The sequence below is a fragment of the Doryrhamphus excisus genome, linkage group LG16, assembly GCF_037039965.1.
Source record: "Doryrhamphus excisus strain RoL-2023G ecotype Guam linkage group LG16, RoL_Dexc_Guam_v1.1, whole genome shotgun sequence".
NCBI lineage: Eukaryota > Metazoa > Chordata > Actinopteri > Syngnathiformes > Syngnathidae > Doryrhamphus > Doryrhamphus excisus.
In genome coordinates, this window is record NC_136372.1 from 16,694,685 (window position 1) to 16,716,850 (window position 22,166).

Consider the following 22,166-nt stretch of genomic DNA (forward strand, 5'->3'; position numbering starts at 1 on the left):
CATAATAATAATAATAATAATAATAATAATAATAATGGCGGTACATAATAATGGTGGTAAATTCGGGATATCTTATGGTCTGTGGCTACTCTTGACTAATTCGCTCAACTGTTCCCGTTTCCTTGCCTATTGAGTCAGCGCTGTATGCAAATCAATTTTCAGTTAACCATTAACTTGCCAGTGGGTTGCGACAGTTCGAAAACCGGGGACGAAAACTCACGTTTTTTAATCGACAATTCTCCCCCCAAACGTCCACGTTTGTCGATGCGCGAGTGGGCGGATCCGTGCTCAAGTTAGGTTGAGGGACAATTTGGCTCACGTGCGACTGAAACCATTCGTTTCCGTAATGAAGACGAGAATTTACCTGAATGAAACACGAAATAACACCCCTATATTTTCCTCTACTCTCATTTCGACTGAACAATGGCAGCAAGCTATTTTAATCTTATGAACTCATAAAGTATTTAAAAACAGGTGTACCGCACCTTGACGGCCACCTAGCAGTCAGAGATCTGGGTCTGAATCACCTCTAACACTACCGACACAGACTGATGACGTCACTTGGCTATCGTCATCGAATCCCTTTTCGTTTTTGTCTGCTTATAAGCAGACTGTCTCATACTTGAAATATGAAGAAATTGGACATTAAAGCGAGAGGATGCACTCCTAGTATTTTATTGTGTACTGTTGCATCCCGAGTCGAAACACAGTAATCGCTTGTACTATAAAAATAGGCCCCCTAACACAATATATAAGAATGGATAGAATGATACTAATCATAATGTATCATTAAGTACAAAAGTAACTCCTAATTTGCTTTTCAGAATATACAGACGAGGGAGGCGTCATCCCCAAAGGCTCCTCCGTGATCGTCAGGAGGGTCCCCGGAGTCCGTAGTGGTCCAGTCAAAAAGACTCACAACATGTAAGTGTCCACAGGATGCTTGATTTTTGCATAAAATGATCATTCGGATGACAAGTGTAGTACTGTTTTGCATTAATAATGTTAAAAGTGCGTATTTTTGAGCATGTATGTATTTTTTTATGTTGTAGCGAGCGATTAGATGTCCACAGCCACCTCGCCCCTGGAGCCGGCAGAGCAGTACGTAACCAAAGCACACACAGCAGCACCAAACTGAACACAAGTACGATTTTGTGTACAAAAGAGCGAAAACCGTGAGAGCACAGCGCAAAGTGGCAAGGCGCTCTCTTTGTTGACGTTTCCTTGTCCTTCTGTAGCACGCGACGATGGAATAAAATGTTGCATCATTTGATATACACGCTGTGATCATGCGTTAACACGTACAGTGAGAAGATGTAATACTCGCAGTATTGTGATGATTTAAAACACTACTTTGGAGTCGCTAATTAACCTAGCATGTTTTTGGAATGTGGGAGGAAACCGTAGTACCCGGAGAAAACCAACGCATGCACGGGGAGAACATGCAAACTCCACACAGATATGACCGAGGGTGGGGAAAGACAAAATAAGAAGCCAAAAAGTTACCACTTCCACACAAAATAGGAGGGGAGAACTCATTCATTCATTCATTTTCTACCGCTTTTCCTCACATGGGTCGCGGGGGGTGCTGTCTTCAGGCGAGAGGCGGGGTACACCCCGGACTGGTGGCCAGCCAATCACAGGGCACATATAGACAAACAACCATTCACACTCACATTCATACCTATGGACAATTTGGAGTCGCTAATTAACCTAGCATGTTTTTGGAATGAAAACTCCACATAGAGATGGCCGAGGGTGGAATTGAACCATTGCCTCCTAGCTGTGAGGTCTGCGCGCTAACCACTCGACCGCCGTGCCACCAAGTAGCATAAGTGTGTGTATCAATGTGCCTGGAAAAAGAAGTTTCAGTAGTGTTTTAAATAATGAAAATACAGTAAGATACTGCAACTATTTATCACTGTACGTGTTAATGTATGATCACAGTATATACAGTATATCAAATTTTTTTTTTTTTCATAGTCGAAATAGGTGTATCACAATGACAGCATTGTAAGCTAGCTGAAATTAACAAATTTTCCCGTGTTATAATGCACAAAAAAGGGAAAGAGGGGCAAAACAAGTGCAGTTCCCCTTTAAAGTGAAACAAAAGTGAAACCAAACAAAACAAAAAGGTGGATAACTGCCAGGCCTGTCATTTTTTTTTTTTGCTGCATCTTTGTGTCAAACAGGCAAGTTCGATTCCTTTCCTATTATAATATACAAATATCCATTCTCCATCGAGCAATGATAGTCTCAACTCCACCCACACACAAAGGCGTCCTCAAATATAAATGCCTTACTTCAAATAAACAGCACTTGAGTAAATAATGTCTCTGGCCACCATTCAAGCAAATATTTCCAAATATTTTGACATACACAAATAAATTCTGTTTGTGACAGATAAGGATCAGGGTCAATATAAGATAACTGATATGCTTCACTTTATCACACATTCATTTCTTTTATTTTATTTTTTTATAACGGTTGCATTCCAATAAAGGGGTGTGTCTTTGTAGCGTGACTGATCTGGGCTCAGCCCGGGCGGGGTCAAACCTTATCGGACAGCACAGTCACGGATGGCAGATAAAAAGCCAACCGTGGGTTGCTTTATTTTAGTCATGAATACAAATACTCGGGTGACATTTTGCTCTAAATGGTGCTACCGACGAGCAAAAAAAACCAAAACACAGAAAACCAGTTTGTTGGTGGAGTGATCTCGTCAATATCTAAAAAAAAAAGCTTTATTTAAAAACAAACACACACAAGACCAATACTTCCTTATTGTGAAATAACTAGTTAGCTATTAAGTAAGCTTCTCATTTTTAAAATACAGTGGAACCTTGGTTAGCGTCATGAATTCATTCCAGAAGATCCATAACTGAAACGTACTCTAACCCAATAATTTTTTTTTCACACAGGAAATCCAATTCATTTGTTCTAGAAAGCCAAAAATCTTAACGTAAAACATGTTTTTATAATTTTCCATGGATAAAGCAACTGTAAAAACATACAAATGAACATTTAAGGTTACTTTGCCATCATGTTTCCATGTCGTAGTAAGCTAGTCGGATGCTAACAAGGACATTTTTTGTGAAAATACATTAAGAACGCAGTTGGACTTGCACAGTGTATTAGTAACACAAGACACGCGCTAACCAAAACATGTATGCAAATCGAGGCCGTGCTAAACCAGATTCCGCTGTATTGTGTAAAATAACAATAAACGCTACTCGTAAAGCTTTTTTTTTTTTTATTTTTTTTTTTTTATTTTTTACTTGCTAACTGACCTGACTTGATTTTCTCTCTGATTTCTCAGTAGGAGAAGTGTCCGCCTCTCTCCTTAGCACATACTTCCATTTGGACTATACAAACCTCCTTCTGTTTGTCTTCAAATAAAGGTGTTCTGATGAAGCTGCCTAATGCATTACGTGTTTGATTTCTACGGAGTCGCTTCATGTCATCCATGTTGGCTTGGAATAGTCATCCCATTCTGTTGCTTTTGTAAGAAAATGATCCGGTGGGCAGCAGCATGTAACTGTTATAGTTTTGTTTTTTTTTAAATATTTTGATAGGTTTGTCTTCTATGGCTACTTGGCACACTAGCTCCGATCATGTGACTGACTTTTCCCAATCAAGGATATTGAACATTTGTATGTTTAGCAGGCAAAACTAGCACCCCAGTCAGCCAGCATGCGAACGCTCGGACCATAAATCTGAAAGTCAGCACTTCCATGTGCTTTGTACTGGCGTATAAAGGTCCCCAACAAAGTCATTGAATATTCAGCTTCATGCATGAGGATTTCAATGAAACGGATGCAACGGTACACATTCACGTGTTCCGAGAAGCACTTCCTGTTACACTACACAGTTGTACCTCGGGTTTTCTTCTACAAATGTATGATAAATTACAATAAGAAATAATGCAGATGAAATTAGTCGCTTCCAGGTACCCAAAAATACATTTACATGTAGAAAACAAAGCAAAATAACATGGCGTAATAGTGTTTCTAAACTTTTTTTTTTATCAAATTGCTTACTTTATACTTTCTTGACAGGTATGAAATGACAGTGAAAACAGCAAAAACTGGTGTCAACAAAAACCTGGATTTGACTGATGAATAGTGGAGCCTTGGCTAGCTTCTTCCCCAGTTAGCATCAGAAATGTACAGCAAAATGTTTCCATTTAACATACAATGGTGGCCGTATTGGCGTAATAGTGTTTCTAAACTTTTTTTTTTTAATCAAATTGCTTACTTTCTAAAAAATGACTTAATTTTGTGAAATGTGACAGTACAGGGCAAAGACAACTTTTTAGGCGGAACCCTAACTAGCTTATTCCCCGGTTAGCATGTAGCATCAGAAATATACAGCAAAATATTGCCTCTGTTTGTGTAAAGTTTCCATTCAACATACAAAATGGTGGCCGTATTGTCACCTTATTAATACGCCGTGTGAGTCCGACTCTGTTCTTAATGTTTTTAATGTGTTTTTATCCCAAAGTGTCCCTGTTAGCATGCAATTAGCCGGCTAATACATGGAAACAGGAACCAGTAGTCTGCTCCATTTGGGCGGTTGACTCTGTAGTTTTTTGCGATTTAATTGGTTTTGTATTATTTCTGATGTGAAAATGTATTTATTAGACTTGGGTAGTTGTACCTCGGGTTTTCTTCTACAAATGTACGATAAATTACAATAAGAAATAATACACATCCAATGAGTCTCTTCCAGGCACCCAAAAATATGTTTACATGTAGAAAACAAAGCAAAATAACATGGTATAATAGTGTTTCTAAACTTTTTTTTAATCAAATTGCTTATTTTATACTTTCTTAGCAGGTAAAAAATGACTTAATTTTGTGAAATGTGACAGTACAGGGCAAAGACAACTTTTTAGGCGGAACCCTGGCTAGCTTATTCCCCGGTTAGCATGTAGCATCAGAAATGTACAGCAAAATATTGCCTCTGTTTGTGTAAAGTTTCCATTCAACATACAAAATGGTGGCCGTATTGTCACCTTATTAATACGCCGTGTGAGTCCGACTCTGTTCTTAATGTGTTTTTATCCCAAAGTGTCCCTGTTAGCATGTAATTAGCCGGCTAATACATGGAAACAGGAACCAGTAGTCGGCTCCATTGCCTGTCTATGATGTCATCAGCGGGTTGACTCTGTAATTCTTTGCGATTTAATTGGTTTTGTATTATTTCTGATGTGAAAAATGTATTTATTAGACTTTTATTAGACTTCTAGCGCATCTATTGGAAGAGTAAATCCACCATAATCACATCATGGAGAGTAAATGTTGGCTAAAGCAATACAAGTTGGGATTTTAAGTTTTCAGGCCAATAAGAAGCTTCAGACGTGCTGGACTAAAAATAAAAATGCTGTGGTAACATATTTAACATGAAAGTAAAGTGATTTAAGAGTCATTTTCCATGGTTATCAATGAGGAAGCGGCTAGTTTTTCCTCCTAAGATGGTCTCACCAGGGGTCATTCAGTGAAATGGATTTGTGTTCAATTCCAACAGATGGATGACCACAGTGCCACCAAAGCCCTGCCTTTGTTCTCCAAGGTATGCTCTCTGTACTTTACCTGTTTACCTCTGTAAGGCAATAGTCTTACAGAGCACATACAGTACATTCACTGTGTCATGCAGATGGTGAACCTGGCTGCCGCCGACGTGTCGGAGGATGATAAGATCAAAGTGGTGATGAATCAGTCCTCATACGATTCCATGAAGTGAGTGACATTCCCGTTGGTTCTTTTTAGAAAAGGTTTTTTTTTTCTAATATTCGCTCATATTACCTCGTCTCTGCAGTTACAACAAACATTTTGCTGCCCCGCTTCCTTCGAACTACACCTGTTACCGCTGTGGGAACACCGGACACCACATCAGGAGCTGTCCAACCAGTGGGGTAAGCGCAGGATGTTGTTCATATTCATGAAAATAAAAAAAATACATATTTCAATGCGGTCAGTGTTTTTGCAAGCCACGTTTAGTTTAGCCAATAAAAAAATAAAATAGGTCAGTGAGGATTGAACAAGCAACCAACCTATCTACCACCTGAGATACAAATGTACAATTTATTTATTTTGTCTGTTTATCAGCAAACTAAAAAACGGCAGAATTTGACATTTTGAAAAGTAAAAACTTACGCTGAATATCAAACTTTTTAAATATGTTTAACGACTACAAGACGATGGAGGATCGAACCAGCAACCAAACTATGTACCACCTGAGCCACAAATATAAAATTTATTTAATTTGTCTGTTTATCAGCACACTAAAAATGGCAGAATTTGAAATTTTGAAAAGTATAAAAACGTACGCTGAATGTCACAATTTTTAAATAAGTTCAATGATTACAGTGGGATTGAGGAGTGAACCAGCAACCAACCTATCTACCACCTGAGCCACAAATATAAAATTTATTTAATTTGTTTATCAGCAGACTAAAAATGGCAGAATTACAAATTTTGAAAACTAAAAACGTACGCTGAATGTCAAAATTTTTAAATAAATTCATTGATTACAGTGGGATTGAGGATTGAATCAGCAACCAACCTATCTACCACCTGAGCCACAAATATAAAATTTATTTAATTTATCAGCAGACTAAAAATGGCAGAATTAGAAATTTTGAAAAGTAAAAACGTACGCTGAATGTCAAAATTTTTAAATAAGTTCAATGATTACAGTGGGATTGAGGATCGAATCAGCAACCAACCTATCTACCACCTGAGCCACATATATAAAATGTATTTGTCTATCAGCAGACTAAAAACAGCAGAATTTGAAAATTTTAAAAGTAAAAACGTATGCTGAATGTCAACATTTTTTAATAAGTTCAATGATTACAGTGGGATTGTGGATCGAACCAGCAACCAACCTATCTACCACCTATCTGTCTGTTTATAAGCAGACTAAAAAGTGCAGAATTTGAAATTTTGAAAAGTAAAAAAGTTTGCTGAATGTCAAAATTTTTAAATATGTTTATCGACTACAAGAGGACGGATGATCGAACCAGCAACCAACCTATCTACCACCTGAGCCACAAATATAAAATGTATTTGATTTGTCTGTTTATCCGCAGACTAAAAAAACAGCAGAATTTGACATTTTGAACAGTAAAAAAGTTTGCTGAATGGCAACATTTTTTAATAAATTCAATGATTACAGTGGGATTGAGGATCGAACCAGCAACCAACCTATCTACCACCTATCTGTCTATTTATAAGCAGACTAAAAAGGGCAGAATTTGACATTTTGAAAGTAAAAAAGTTCACTGAATGTTCACAAAATTTTTAAATATGTTTAACGACTACAAGAGGACGGAGGATCGAACCAGCAACCAACCTATCTACCACCTGAGCCACAAATATAAAATGTATTTGATTTGTCTGTTTATCCGCAGACTAAAAAAACTGCAGAATTTGACATTTTGAACAGTAAAAAAGTGTGCTGAATGGCAACATTTTTTAATAGATTCAATGATTACAGTGGGATTGAGGATCGAACCAGCAACCAACCTATCTACCACCTATCTGTCTGTTTATAAGCAGACTAAAAAGGGCAGAATTTGACATTTTGAAAAGTAAAAAAGTTCACTGAATGTTCACAAAATTTTTAAATATGTTTAACGACTACAAGAGGACGTAGGATCGAACCAGCAACCAACCTATCTACCACCTGAGCCACAAATATAAAATATATTTAATTTGTCTGTTTATCAGCAGACTAAAAAACTGCAGAATTTGAAATTTTGAAAAGTAAAAACTTGAATATCGAAATGTATAAATAAGTTCAGTGATCGAGGATCGAATCAGCAACCGCTCTACCAGGTATGACGTATGTTTTATTGCCGGCAGGATAAATCCTTCGAAGCCCCCCCGAAGATAAAGAAGAGCACAGGCATCCCTCGTTCCTTCATGGTGGAGGTGGACGACCCCAACACGAAGGGAGCCATGCTGACGAGCTGCGGACGTTATGCGGTTCCCGCCATCGATGCGTGAGTGGCCCCCCAGGGATGGACGCATTATGGACGCATTATGTGTGTGTTTCGTCATGCCCCCACAGTGAAGCGTACGCCCTCGGGAAGAAGGAGAAGTACCCGTTTCTCCATCAGGAGCCTGAGAAACATGAGGAGCGAGACCCCGTTCCTGAAGAACTCCAGTGTCTTATCTGTCATGACCTCCTTGTGGACTCGGTGGTCATTCCGTGTTGTGGGAACAGTTACTGCGACGATTGTGAGTCCGGCGGAACCGTCGGAGCGTCCTTTTTTTACATCTGACATGTCGGCGTCTTGTTCAGGTATTCGCAACGCCTTGCTGGAGTCAGAAGGACACATCTGTCCCACCTGTAACCAATCCGATGTCTCCCCCGACACGCTCATCGCCAATAAATTCCTCCGACAGGTAGGTGTCCATTGTTCGAAATTTAACCTCACCTGTACATACGTATCTATTACTTCCTTGACAATATATATTTATGTCATGCAGGCTGTGAATAATTACAAGAAAGAGAAAGGCTACACCAAAAGTCTAGGAAGGAAGTGCGGCCCCCCCCAGTCCCTCACTGCAGTGCCAACACCAAGCGCCGTGCCTTCTGCTCCTCCACTTGGGACCAACCAACAGCAGAAGATGAACCCCAGACAGCAGGTCAACGTCTTCATGATGTGTTCCACACCTTGCCTCTACGTATATACTGTGACTACAGCAAGATGAATTATTAATACTAATGTTTTTATTTTTAGGGTTCAGAAATCAATATTTGGAGGAATAATTCAGATCAACACGTGGGTTTTTTTTTTCCCGGGTACTCCGGTTTCCTCCCACATTCCAAAAAAAAAAAAACATGCTAGGTTAATTAGCGACTCCAAATTGTCCATAGGTATGAATGTGAGTGTGAATGGTTGTTTGTCTATATGTGCCCTGTGATTGGCTGGCCAACCAGTCCAGGGTGTACCCTGCCTCTCGCCCGAAGAAGACAGCTGGGATAGGCTCCAGCACCCCCCCCCCCCGTGAGGATAAGCGGTAGAAAATGAATGAATGAATGAATGAATGAGTTCTCCTATTTTGTGTGGAAGTGGTAACTTTTTGGCTTCTTATTTTGTCTTTCCCCACCCTCGGTCATCTCTGTGTGGAGTTTGCATGTTCTCCCCTATGCATGCATGGGTTTTCTCCGGATACTCCGGTTTCCTCCCACATTCCAAAAAAAACATGCTAGGTTAATTAGCGACTCCAAATTGTCCATAGGTATGAATGTGAGTGTGAATGGTTGTTTGTCTATATGTGCCCTGTGATTGGCTGGCCACCAGTCCAGGGTGTACCCCTGCCACTCGCTCCAAAGACAGCTGGGATAGGCTCCAGCACCCCCCCTGCGACAAACGTTTGGTGGGCCGCATGTGGCCCCCAGGCCGTAGTTTTTTTTAAGCCATAACGATCTCTCTTAAACGTCGCCCTCTGATCCCTACAGGCGGAGGTTCCGCAGCCCGCCGCTCATCCTGCATTCAGCCTGCCAATACAACCTTCCACGTACGTATCCAATAGAAATAAGGATTATTGGAACCTTGTAGAAATAAGGATTGTCGGAACCTTGTAGAAATAAGGATTGTCGGAACCTTGTAGAAATAAGGATTGTCGGAACCTTGTAGAAATAAGGATTGTCGGAACCTTGTAGAAATAAGGATTGTTGGAACCTTGTAGAAATAAGGATTGTTGAAACCTTGTAGAAATAAGGATTGTTGGAACCTTGTAGAAATAAGGATTGTTGGAACCTTGTAGAAATAAGGATTATTGAAACCTTGTAGAAATAAGGATTGTCGGAACCTGTAGAAATAAGGATTGTCGGAACCTTGTAGAAATAAGGATTGTCGGAACCTTGTAGAAATAAGGATTGTCGGAACCTTGTAGAAATAAGGATTGTCGGAACCTTGTAGAAATAAGGATTATTGAAACCTTGTAGAAATAAGGATTATTGAAACCTTGTAGAAATAAGGATTATTGAAACCTTGTAGAAATAAGGATTGTCGGAACCTTGTAGAAATAAGGATTGTCGGAACCTTGTAGAAATAAGGATTGTCGGAACCTTGTAGAAATAAGGATTGTCGGAACCTTGTAGAAATAAGGATTGTCGGAACCTTGTAGAAATAAGGATTGTCTGAACCTTGTAGAAATAAGGATTGTCGGAACCTTGTAGAAATAAGGATTGTCGGAACCTTGTAGAAATAAGGATTGTCGGAACCTTGTAGAAATAAGGATTATTGAAACCTTGTAGAAATAAGGATTGTTGGAACCTTGTAGAAATAAGGATTATTGAAACCTTGTAGAAATAAGGATTATTGAAACCTTGTAGAAATAAGGATTATTGGAACCTTGAAGAAATAAGGATTGTTGGAACCTTGTAGAAATAAGGATTATTGAAACCTTGTAGAAATAAGGATTATTGAAACCTTGTAGAAATAAGGATTATTGAAACCTCGTAGAAATAAGGATTGTCGGAACCTTGTAGAAATAAGGATTGTCGGAACCTTGTAGAAATAAGGATTGTCGGAACCTTGTAGAAATAAGGATTGTCGGAACCTTGTAGAAATAAGGATTGTCGGAACCTTGTAGAAATAAGGATTGTCGGAACCTTGTAGAAATAAGGATTGTCGGAACCTTGTAGAAATAAGGATTATTGAAACCTTGTAGAAATAAGGATTGTTGGAACCTTGTAGAAATAAGGATTATTGAAACCTTGTAGAAATAAGGATTATTGAAACCTTGTAGAAATAAGGATTATTGGAACCTTGAAGAAATAAGGATTGTTGGAACCTTGTAGAAATAAGGATTATTGAAACCTTGTAGAAATAAGGATTGTCGGAACCTTGTAGAAATAAGGATTGTCGGAACCTTGTAGAAATAAGGATTGTCGGAACCTTGTAGAAATAAGGATTGTCGGAACCTTGTAGAAATAAGGATTATTGGAACCTTGTAGAAATAAGGATTGTTGGAACCTTGCAGAAATAAGGATTGTTGGAACCTTGCAGAAATAAGGATTATTGGAACCTTGTAGAAATAAGGATTGTCGGAACCTTGTAGAAATAAGGATTATTGGAACCTTGTGGGGAAGTTCTCCCCGGTAACCGTTACTGGTTAATGCTACTGGTTTCTGTTTTTTTTACACAGTGAGACAGAAACCGAGACCGGAGCTTATTCAGCCCCCGACGTCCCTTCCCTGCTGCCGTCAATCAAACCCCCCACCAATGCCCCATCCCAAGCAGTGACGCTAGTAAGGTCACACACACACACTTCCTCTTTGTGTACGCTTTATTGAAGTGTCGTTCATGTGGCGTTTGTGTCTCATCAGGTCCACGCCGAGGCACAGCAACCATCGTCCTTAGGTGAGGAGGTGTTTCATTTGGAAATGTACACGTTCATTAAGTATGTGACATAATGTTTTTTTTTCTCCACAACTCTCAAGGTCAAACGTCAGCCATCGTGTACAGGTCCGTACAGCCGCCGTCCGAGTGTTTAGATACCAATCTGGACTCCAACCGTAATCTTCCTGTATCTTCCCAACAGCTCCTCCTCATCCTCCGTTTGTCCTCCTGGAGGCACAGCTGAACCCCAGCAGCTCCCTTCCGCCCCGTCCTCAAATCCACCCGCCCCGCCTCCTCTTTTCCCCAGCCACCACTTCCACTCGTTCCAGTCTGGTCCCCCACCAGGACACCCAGTGGCACCGCCCAGTTGGACTCACACGACCCCTCAGGGCGCCCCCATCCCTCCCCTCGTCCCCTCCTCCTCCTCCTCCATCCCTTCGCTGATCCAGAGGGAATGGTTCAACCATCATCCACACAGCAAGGAAAGGTCAAAGATGTTCTCTGGAAAAAAAACCCCAAAAAAACGCATTTTCATGTTCGTTTCTTTAATCCTGTCTGCCTGGGTCCCTCAGGTCTCCACGCACGCGGTCCACCCGAAGGCGCTCTTCTCGGTCCAGGTCCAAGTCGTCTCGCTCTTCAAGCAGATCTAGTCGGTCCCGGTCCAGATCCAATGGCAGATCAAGGTATTTGGGCTTAATGCAGAATCCTGATGGAGCTTAGATGTCTTAGTAAAATAAATAAATATTTATAATATTATATTTATATATATATATTATTATATATATTATAGTTTTAATAATAATATTATAATATATTTTATGTATATGTATATTTTATGTACACATTAATTAATATTAACAATTATTGTTAATATTAATAAATAATATACATTATAATTATATAATATGTATTAATTACTAATAATTTATATTGTTTTTATTTATTTTTTTAATTTATTTAATTTGTTTATTTAATTATTGTTTAATTTTTTGATTTAATTATTATTTTATTTATTTATTTATTTTATTTACTGATTTAATTATTATTTAATTATTTATATGTAGATTTCTTTACATATTGATTAATATACAGTAAAATGGCTGATTCTGAAAATACTTTAGTGATAACAAAAATTATATAATTAAATTATTTAATCATGATTAATCACCATTTGTCTGTCTGAAATATTAACGTTGGCGGACTAAGACTGTTTGGGTTTTTTTCAGGCCCAGGTCTCCCTACTCCCATCACAGAGTCCCCCACGGTCGCTCTCATCCGCCACGCTCCTACAGCTACGGTTACAAGAGGTCCCGCTCGCCCACACCCTCCTCCTCGTCGTCACCCCGTCGGGGTCCCTATTCCAAGTCCCACTCAGATCAGCGGCGAAACCGCCATCACAGCAAAAGATCTTCTCACAGCAGCCACAAATCCAGCAGACGATCAGACCGCTCACCGCCATCGGGGAGGCCCGAGGGCGACCCGGGCCAGACCGATTACTACCAGCAGTGGAAAATACAATACAAAGAATGGTATGAGAAGTATTTCAGCAGTTACGTCAGCCACTTCCACCAGCTGCCGCCGCCCCTCATCTCCCTCCCTCCTCCCCCAAACCCCTTGTGGGCGGACCGAGCGGAGAACCAACCCAGCCACACGTCGGACCCGTTGAACCCGACCCAGCATATGCACACCACATTAACGGACCGCCGCTCCCCTCCGTCTCAGTCGTCCACGGAGAGCCGCTCGCAGTCATCCAGCGAGGGTCGTTCGCCCCGGTCCGCATCTTCCAGTGACTGCAGCTCCCCTCCCTCCGTCTCCCCCAGAGACCCGTGCTCGCTGCCTTCCGGAGACTCCGAAAAGGAGGCGACTAGTTCCCATTTGGAACGTGAGCTGAAGAGGATCAGAAGGAGTGTGCCAGGAAACGACACCCGTTCACCCGATGCAGCCCACTCCACGGACAAGCGGCGACGTATGGAATCGACCGCAACCGATGACAAAATTCCACAGGAATCTCAGAAAAAAGACAGAGAGAAAGAAAGACATCACCGGAAAAGTGACCAAAACGGCAAAAGAGGCAAAGATTCCCATCCTCAACGGGATGAGGACAGACGCCGTCATGTCAAGCCCAGGAGAGATGCTCACAGAACGGGTGAAGACGCCCACCCTGAAGGCAGCAAAGCTTCTAAACCCCACAGAAAGAAAGAGAGAGCGACTGAGAACGAAAACCATAAAGAGCCAACACATACCGGAACATCCGGGAGCAGCCGCAGGAGCACGGAAGCCGACCTGGAACCCCCCAGGAGTGGCAAAAGGGATAAAAAGGCGGGAAAGAAAACACCGCCCAGCCGAGTGACGGACATCTGGGAGGGGGGGGTGAAGGTGAAACCACAGAAGAAAATCAGCATCAACATTAACCTGGACAGGAAGAGACCTGAAGAAACAACCGGAATACAGGAAGCGGAGAGCGGTGTGGAAAAGCCACAGGAAGTCACGGAGGCGAGTGGCGAAATTCCCAACAGGGAACAGCAGCAAGGAACCCAACTCCACCAAGAAGATGTCGATCTCACAGGGGAGAAGGTAACCGCAGACGGGGGCAATTGCACAGAAGACGAGGCGTTTACAGGTCAGGATTTTCAAGTTATGGATGAGGAAAACGGGGAAATAAAGGAACACGATGCGTTTATTGCGACGGCCGAAAAGGAATCCACGGAAGAAAACTGTGAAAACCCGACAGCAGAGTGGAAGCCCGACGAAGAACCGATGGAGGAAGTGAAGATGGAGAATATGGCCGACTGGAAGAGCGAGGAGGCTAACAGGTTAGCATCTTTTATTCTCATTTCATGTTGAACTTTACTTTAATAAACTGGCAATTTTGGTATTCCAATATTAAGGACGGACGTTCCTACTAATAATCTGCTTTTTCACATATAGTATCACAACGCTGAGATGTCGTTTTTTCTTGAAGTATACTCCATATATCCTTTCATTTTTCAGTATGAGGCCCACTTCTGGTCTGGGAACAAACTGGTTACTCTATTCATCAAAACAATAACCTTCCCAATCCCGGACTAAGAAAATAATTGCCAGTTGCATCCCTACTAGCTATACAGCATAATATGTGTAAACCAGAGTAGCAGTACTAAGTACTACCAAGTACTGTAGGATCGGCACCGTGCAAAAAATAAAATACGTACCGTCACTTTAAATGTCTCACTCGGATGCTGATCTTGAACTTTGCTGAAACAGCAGCCCTCCCATGATGCACTGCCCAGCACGTGAGGCGTGTCCGGAGGGAAGGGTTGACGTGACGACACCCCCACAGCACCACCCCCACCACGAAGACCTGGGCAGACCGGAACTCATACAGGTATGTGATCATGTCTGTTTCTTTCCAAAGTGGTCCCCTTTCAAAAAGTGTTATATAGAAAAGCTCTTTAGGACCTTCTAAATACACTTTCTAGCATTATTAGAGCCCTCTAGGTATGAAATAACACCCCTATAGTCACAATTCATTCATTTTCTACCGCTTTTCCTCGCGGGGGGTGCTGGAGCCTATTCCAGCTGTCTTCTTCGGACAAGAGGCGGGGTACACCCTCCCTTGACTGATGGCCAGCCAATCACAGAGCACATATAGACAAACAACCATTCACACTCACATTCATACCTATGGACAATTTGGAGTCGCTAATTAACCTAGCATGTTTTTGGAATGTGGGAGGAAACCGGAGTACCCGGAGAAAACCCACCACGCATTCACAGGAAGAACATGCAAACTCCACACAGAGATGCCCGAGGGTGGAATTGAACCCTGGTGTCCTAGCTGTGAGGCCTGCACTCTTCAACTATGTACACACAAACCTCTGACTACTGTATTCAATTCTGAATTATTATAGGGACATTTAAGTTGCTTTAATATGTTATATGGCGGTAAGGCGGGCGAGTGGTTAGCGCACAGACCTCACAGCTAGGAGACCAGGGTTCAATTCCACCCTCGGCCAGTTTGCATGTTCTCCCTGTGCATGCGGGGGATGCGGGGGGTGTACCCTGCCTCTCGCCCAAAGACAGCTGGGATAGGCTCCAGCACCCCCCGCAACCCTCGTGAGGATAAGCGGTAGAAAATGAATGAATGAATGAGTTCTCCTCCTATTTTGTGTGGAAGTGGTAACTTTTTGGCTTCTTATTTTGTCTTTCCCCACCCTCGGTCATCTCTGTGTGGAGTTTGCATGTTCTCCCCGTGCATCGTGGGTTTTCTCCGGGTACTCCGGTTTCCTCCCACATTCCAAAAACATGCTAGGTTAATTAGCGACTCCAAATTGTCCATAGGTATGAATGTGAGTGTGAATGGTTGTTTGTCTATATGTGCCCTGTGATTGGCTGGCCACCAGTCCAGGGTGTATCCCGCCTCTCGCTTCACCCAAAGACAGCTGGGATAGGCTCCAGCACCCCCTTGCGACCCTCGTGAGGAAAAGTGGTAGAAAACGAATGAATGAATGAATAAATATGTTATGCTTATGTAGGATTTGTTGCATGTTGTTTCCTCGACGACCATCTGAGCTGTGACTTTATCTCAGGTTCCCCTCCTCGAATGTGAGACAGAAGACGCTGATGTTCTCCCCACATCAGCGATAGCAGACCAGAAGGAGGCAAAGGTGGAAAGCTCCAAAGAAGAGGAGGTGCAGAGCGATGAAGCAATAGGAGGCCTCACCGACAGTGTTGAGTGTTGCTTGGCTCCCTCTAGTGGTCCAGACGGGAGCTGCCACACGGCAGCTGACACCCTGGGAGATCATGAGAAAGCCGAGAATGGGAATAATGGAATCACGGAGGACAAAAAGAGCGACACAGAACAGGAAGTCAACCCAGAAGAGAGCAAAGAACCTCCCACAGATGTCCCAGAGTCCCATCAAAGTGAACCCATGAAGCAGCTCGGTCTTGTTATGGATGTGGAATGTAAAACCACAAAGGAGGACCGGGGCCACCACCTCCTCCATCATCTTCATCGTGGAGACCCCGAGGGTACAAACCACAACAAAAATGAAGCTGCTTCAACACTCCACTTTCAAACCTCGGGAACCTCAGGAACCCCAGAACCTAGCTTGTCCAGGACTAGCACATCTGATCAGCTTCTAAATCCTTCAGAGGAGCCCAAGAACCAAGGAATCCGAAGCAGACACTCGGATAAACCTGGACCCAGACCCGTGAGCAGAGAGGAGCAATGGAAGAGGTACAAGCTGGAAAAAATGTTGAAGGAACGCAAGCAGGAGAGCACGAATGACGGAGACTCAGGCGGACATCACGGCCCAGATGACACCCCGAGGCCTGTCAGTCACAACAACAACAAGCCGAGCTCCTCCTCCTCATCATCAAATGTGAAGCACAGCGAAGATGACGCCAGACCAAAGAAGCACAAGAAGGAGAAACGTCACCAGATAGAAGAACCGGAGAGGAAACACAAAAAGTCCAAGAAAAGACACCAAGACCGCTTCTAGGGTATCTTCTGTTCTGCTTAAAGTGCCTGCTGAGAAATACAATGCACATCCCCAACCTTGCGCAACACCGCCACCTGGTGGCCGTTTTCTTCTAAACCCGGAAGAGAAAATGTTACATATGACGATTTGATTTAGCTAACACTGTATGCAAACCAGTAGGAAAGAAATACGTGATTATTTATTAATTCCACCTTTGTTGGGTTTTCCTTATTTGTATATTTCGTTTGAAAAAAAGCTAATTACATGCTGCTAATGAGTTACCAGAGGATTTTTTTTTCTTTTTCTTCCTGTTTTGAAGGAAATAAAGAATACTTGTCTATGAATGGGTGTGTTTTTATGAACGTGATGTTCAGGTTCCGGAAGTTAATATCAACATCCATAAGGTACAGTAACACTTTCAGTTGCTACTTTTCCTGCTTTCACTTTCCTTTTTACTCGTTTTTATTGTGGGTTGTTTCAGGTCGAGATCCTGCCCCTTTTGTCTCCCCTGCAGAAGACCCAAGACGGTATCTAGCGGTAGACCAGCAACAAGATCTTCTGTCCTTGAATGCATCTTGAGCGGATCAGATCTATGGTATGTTTTTGTTTTTTTTTTCTTTATTCCTGTGCTGCTTTCTTATCATCGCTTGTGTTATGAGCTTTTCGTCACACATTCCTGAGCTCCCGAGGACTTCCGGAAGCTGACTTGTTGTCATTACAGGACCTCTTGAGTGATTTTATTTTTTTAATCTGATGTAGAAAAAAAAGTAGTTTCAAAATATTGACAGGAACAATATAATATATAAAATATATTTTTTTTTTACCGCAGTTTCTTATTTTTGGACCTCATGTTTTTTATTTTTATTTTTTTTATTTATTTAAATCTGACAGCCATCACATATCCAAATAATATTATGCAATTTTTTTTATTGTTTTTATAGTGCAGATTGGGGTTTCTTTTGACATTTAAAACTATATTATTTAATATGTATATTAATATGTATATTATTATATTATATTATTATTATTATATTATGTATATTATGTATAATATTTAAATGTAAAGAGGGAGTGCTACTTTTAGGTTTTTAATGGACTAGTGTCAACAGGAAGCTGGCAACCGCCAAGCACAGTGTAAAAAAGGCTTTGGCGGCCTCAAGCGGCAAGATGTGGTAATGCAGGTTTCACTTTACTGCAGTCACTACAGTCCTCCGGTTAGATATCCGTTTGTTTACGTTCTTATTTACCCATTTTTAGCCATTAGAGTGGCGAAATACTCCATCGAAAGGTGAATTCCACAACTTTGGAGCAGCTTAATATTTTTTTCGGCTAATTTATAGAAGATATTTGAGTGTTTTTTTTTTATCGACAGCAGATATGAAGGCCCATAAGTTAAGCAGGCCAAGCTGCCAATTGTTTTTGGATTCGTGTCTTTATGCCATTGCTGTGGAGAAATGTGATGCACTGGTTCTGGAATGGGCTCTGAAGTTGCCATGGCAACGCCCATCACACAGTGGTAATGAAAGACGGCAGACTAACACATGCACTTCATTTGAATATTATGGGTCTGACGTGAATATTATGGGTCTGACGTGATTATTTTTGTTTGTTTTTTTTCATGTCATGTTCTCTCTCTCTCTTCTAGCACTTTCTCTCTTCCTGTCACATCTTTTGTCATTCGCTTTCATTCTGTCTCTCGCTCTGCATGGGGTCTACTGGCCGTCCACGGGCCAAAACAAAAGACCAGCGGCGCTCCGCCGGCTGACAATGGCCGCGGGGGTCAGGCAGCCGCACTTTGTAATCAAGGCCCAGACGCTCTCGTCTGTCATAATATTTCTACCGCATGGACTCGTCGCTCCTGTTAGTATTTGAAATGTCAACCTATTTATTTGCAAGAACAAGAATGAAGAGTGGTCGTCTTCTTAAAAGACGAATACCACAAAGGTAGACGAATAACAATAACAATAATGTTTGGGGCGACTGTTTAGTGTGTGAGAGTGACATGTTTTTAATAAACCACTCAGGAATCCAGACTGCGTTTGGTTCCACTCAAATGAGCAAAAAAAAAACAAAAAAAAAAAAAACAATGCAGTGTTGCAACTGACCTTTAAATGTTGCCTTCAAGGGCCCGAAGAGGCATTTCCCCTCCTTCATTCCAATACTGTCACACTGCTACACACTGTGTGTGTGTGTGTGTGTGTTCTGCATGACTTCCTGCGGTAATAGACGTGCACGGCAAGGTCATCTGCACGTTGATGAGACGACTATGATGATCTGCATCATGGCCGCCGTCACGGACATCATGTCTATCAGATGCAGATGGCATCCTGGTCACTTTATTTTGATTACTTTTTTTTTTTTTTTTAATAGGAATTTAGTTTTGTAATATTTGGACACAATTTTAGTGTTTACGTTTTTTATACAAATATTTTTTTAATTATTAAATCTTATTATTATCATAGCTTAATTCTCATAATATTTCACTTTTTTTTAAATAAAATTATATTATTATTTCTACATAGAATAGACTTAAAAATATATATATATATACAAATAAATAAATAAAAATAAAAGTATAGATATATATTCATTCACCTTCTATTTTGTAGAATTGCCATTTTATTCTCATAATATTTCAAGCTTTTTTTCACTAAATCATCCCACTATATTTGAATAAAATGACTGCTTTTAGCCCTGCCATTCATAAAATTATTCTATTAAAAACATCACATTTATTCTCAAAATATTATGTTATATTATTCTCAAAATTCCAACTTAAGTGCGATAAAAATGATTGTTTTTTTTAACACGACTGGTGGATTTTGTAGAATTAATACTTCATTCATTTATCGAGTTTAGATTTCAGATTTTTTTCTCATTTTGAAAATTCTGACTTAAAAATTAAAATTAAAATTTTATTCTTTTATGATTATGACATTTTTATTATGACTTGATTTTTTTTATTTGGACTATTAGACTTTATATTTTTTATACATTTCTCAAAAATTTCATTTTGTTTGTTTTTTATATAATAATAAAAATACATATAAAAATAATATAAAAAATATAATAATTTTTAATTTTATTTTTTTATAATAATATAAAAAATACATAAAAAATCAGTATTTTGACATTATGATCCTCAGTTGCTTTTTTTTCATGTAAATGTCTCAAAATATTATGTTTATTTCTGTAAAAATACAATTAAATTCAATAATATTTTTCATAATATTTTTATTTATTACAACTAATTTCTCAGCTTTTTTCTTGGAATATTTTCCCTTTATTTTTGTAATATTTTGACTTTATTGACTGTATTTATATTTGACTTTAAGTGTCAGTTATTCTGGCGTTAGTATTGTTGTCATATTAAGGCTATATTCCCTCACTTTATTGATTATTATGTATTTTCTATCTAAGATGTTTCCATTGGTTTGTATGGCAACATTTGGCTGGTTAGTTATGAGTCCTGGGAGGATGTCAACCAGCACGGCAACATGAGTATGTGCATGCGTGCAGCAGTACCCGCCTCTTCCTACTTGACATGCAAATCTCCTTTCTGACCCTCCTCGGTCTGTCTCTTCTTTTTTTTTTGCACATAATCTCTCTCTCTCTTTCTTTCTGCCCTCCCCAACTTTTTCTCCCGAGGTAGGTGATTATCTATGCCCCCTTCACTGGCCTCTGCAACAATGGACTTCTTTTTTTTTTCAGCTGCACGCCATCATGGCCGAGGTTTCTGTGTTCACGTTTAGGTGGATACGATGTTCTTGTTGATTGCAGAAACCGAAAGTGATGCACCGGGATTTTTTTGTCACGTTTCAAAACATTTGGGGGGGGGGCTACTGTGACTTTAAAACTCAACTCTGAACCCCCGTGACCTCACTTCCTGTCCAACTCAAAACTATAGGGGTGTTATTTCATGCCTAGAGGACTCTTACAATGTTCGTTCATTCATTCATTCATTTTCTACTGTTTTTTTTCCTCACAAGGGGGGGGTGCTGGAGCCTATTCCAGTTGTCTTGGGGGCGAGAGGCGGGCTACACCCTGGACTGGTGGCCAGCCAATCACAGGGCACATATAGACAAACAACCATTCACACTCACATTCATACTTATGGACAATTTGGAGTCGCTAATTAACCTAGCATGTTTTTTTTAGAATGTGGGAGGAAACCGGAATACCCGGGAAAAAAAAAACACGCATGCACGGGGAGAACATGCAAACTCCACACAGAGATGGCCGAGGGTGGGGAAATACAAAATAAGAAGCCAAAAAGTTACCACTTCCACACAAAATAGGAGGACTCATTCATTCATTTTCTACCGCTTATCCTCGTGGGGGGTGCTGGAGCCTATCCCAGCTATCTTCGGGCAAAGAAAACATGCCAAAAGACAAAATAAGAAGCCAAAAAGTTACCACTTCCACACAAAATAGGAGAACTCAATAATTCATTCATTTTCTACCGCTTATGCTCGCGGAGGGTGCTGGAGCCTATCCCAGCTGTCTTCGGTGCAAGAGGCGGGGTACACCCTGGACTGGTGGCCAGCCAATCACAGGGCACATATAGACAAACAACCATTCACACTCACATTCATACCTATGGACAATTTGGAGTCGCTAATTAACCTAGCATGTTTTTTTTGGAATGTGGGAGGAAACCGGAATACCCGGAAAAAAAAAACACGCATGCACGGGGAGAACATGCAAACTCCACACAGAGATGGCCGAGAGTGGGGAAAGACAAAATAAGAAGCCAAAAAGTTACCACTTCCACACAAAATAGGAGAACTCATTCATTTTCTACCGCTTATCCTCGCGGGTGTGCTGGAGCCTATCCTAGCTATCTTCAGGCAAAAAAAAAACATGCCCGAAGACAAAATAAGAAACCAAAAAGTTACCACTTCCACACAAAATAGGAGAACTCAATAATTCATTCATTTTCTACCGCTTATGCTCGCGGAGGGTGCTGGAGCCTATCCCAGCTGTCTTCGGTGCAAGAGGCGGGGTACACCCTGGACTGGTGGCCAGCCAATCACAGGGCACATATAGACAAACAACCATTCACACTCACATTCATACCTATGGACAATTTGGAGTCGCTAATTAACCTAGCATGTTTGTTTTTTTTTTGGAATGTGGGAGGAAACCGGAGTACCCGGAGAGCATGCAATCGAACATGGAACATGGAATCGAACTCGGGTCTCCTAGCTGTGAGGCATGCATGCTAACCACTTGAGCACCGTGCCACAAAGTTACAATGTTAAGAGTATTTAGAAGTGGTTTTCTGTGCTCAAACTATGAAAATATTCCATTTATTAATAAGGAATCCTACTTTGTGG

At 40.9% G+C, this 22,166-nt stretch overlaps 1 protein-coding gene and 1 long non-coding RNA gene across 3 annotated transcripts in view; one reads left to right on the forward strand and one right to left on the reverse strand.

The window, feature by feature from the left end:
• Positions 1-295, reverse strand: part of LOC131102805 (uncharacterized) — a 22,433-nt gene extending 22,138 nt beyond the window's left edge. Inside the window, exon 1 of one of the 2 annotated variants that reach the window (XR_013629955.1) lies at positions 221-295. This is a non-coding gene — a long non-coding RNA (uncharacterized LOC131102805). The remainder of the gene's footprint in view (positions 1-220) is intronic. The other variant, XR_009119495.2, reaches the window with a different exon arrangement.
• rbbp6 (retinoblastoma binding protein 6) overlaps positions 1-17,171 on the forward strand; it is a 17,873-nt gene extending 702 nt beyond the window's left edge. Inside the window, exons 2-19 of the mRNA XM_058048360.2 lie at positions 825-924; positions 1,053-1,101; positions 5,530-5,574; positions 5,659-5,741; positions 5,821-5,917; positions 7,872-8,011; positions 8,080-8,249; positions 8,314-8,417; positions 8,502-8,660; positions 9,478-9,536; positions 11,172-11,274; positions 11,353-11,386; positions 11,467-11,491; positions 11,568-11,852; positions 11,938-12,048; positions 12,592-14,178; positions 14,609-14,729; positions 15,934-17,171. Of these exons, the coding sequence (XP_057904343.2) occupies positions 825-924; positions 1,053-1,101; positions 5,530-5,574; positions 5,659-5,741; positions 5,821-5,917; positions 7,872-8,011; positions 8,080-8,249; positions 8,314-8,417; positions 8,502-8,660; positions 9,478-9,536; positions 11,172-11,274; positions 11,353-11,386; positions 11,467-11,491; positions 11,568-11,852; positions 11,938-12,048; positions 12,592-14,178; positions 14,609-14,729; positions 15,934-16,848 (4,187 nt within the window). The 3' untranslated portion in view covers positions 16,849-17,171. The remainder of the gene's footprint in view (positions 1-824; positions 925-1,052; positions 1,102-5,529; positions 5,575-5,658; positions 5,742-5,820; positions 5,918-7,871; positions 8,012-8,079; positions 8,250-8,313; positions 8,418-8,501; positions 8,661-9,477; positions 9,537-11,171; positions 11,275-11,352; positions 11,387-11,466; positions 11,492-11,567; positions 11,853-11,937; positions 12,049-12,591; positions 14,179-14,608; positions 14,730-15,933) is intronic.
• The last annotated feature ends 4,995 nt before the right edge of the window (positions 17,172-22,166 follow it).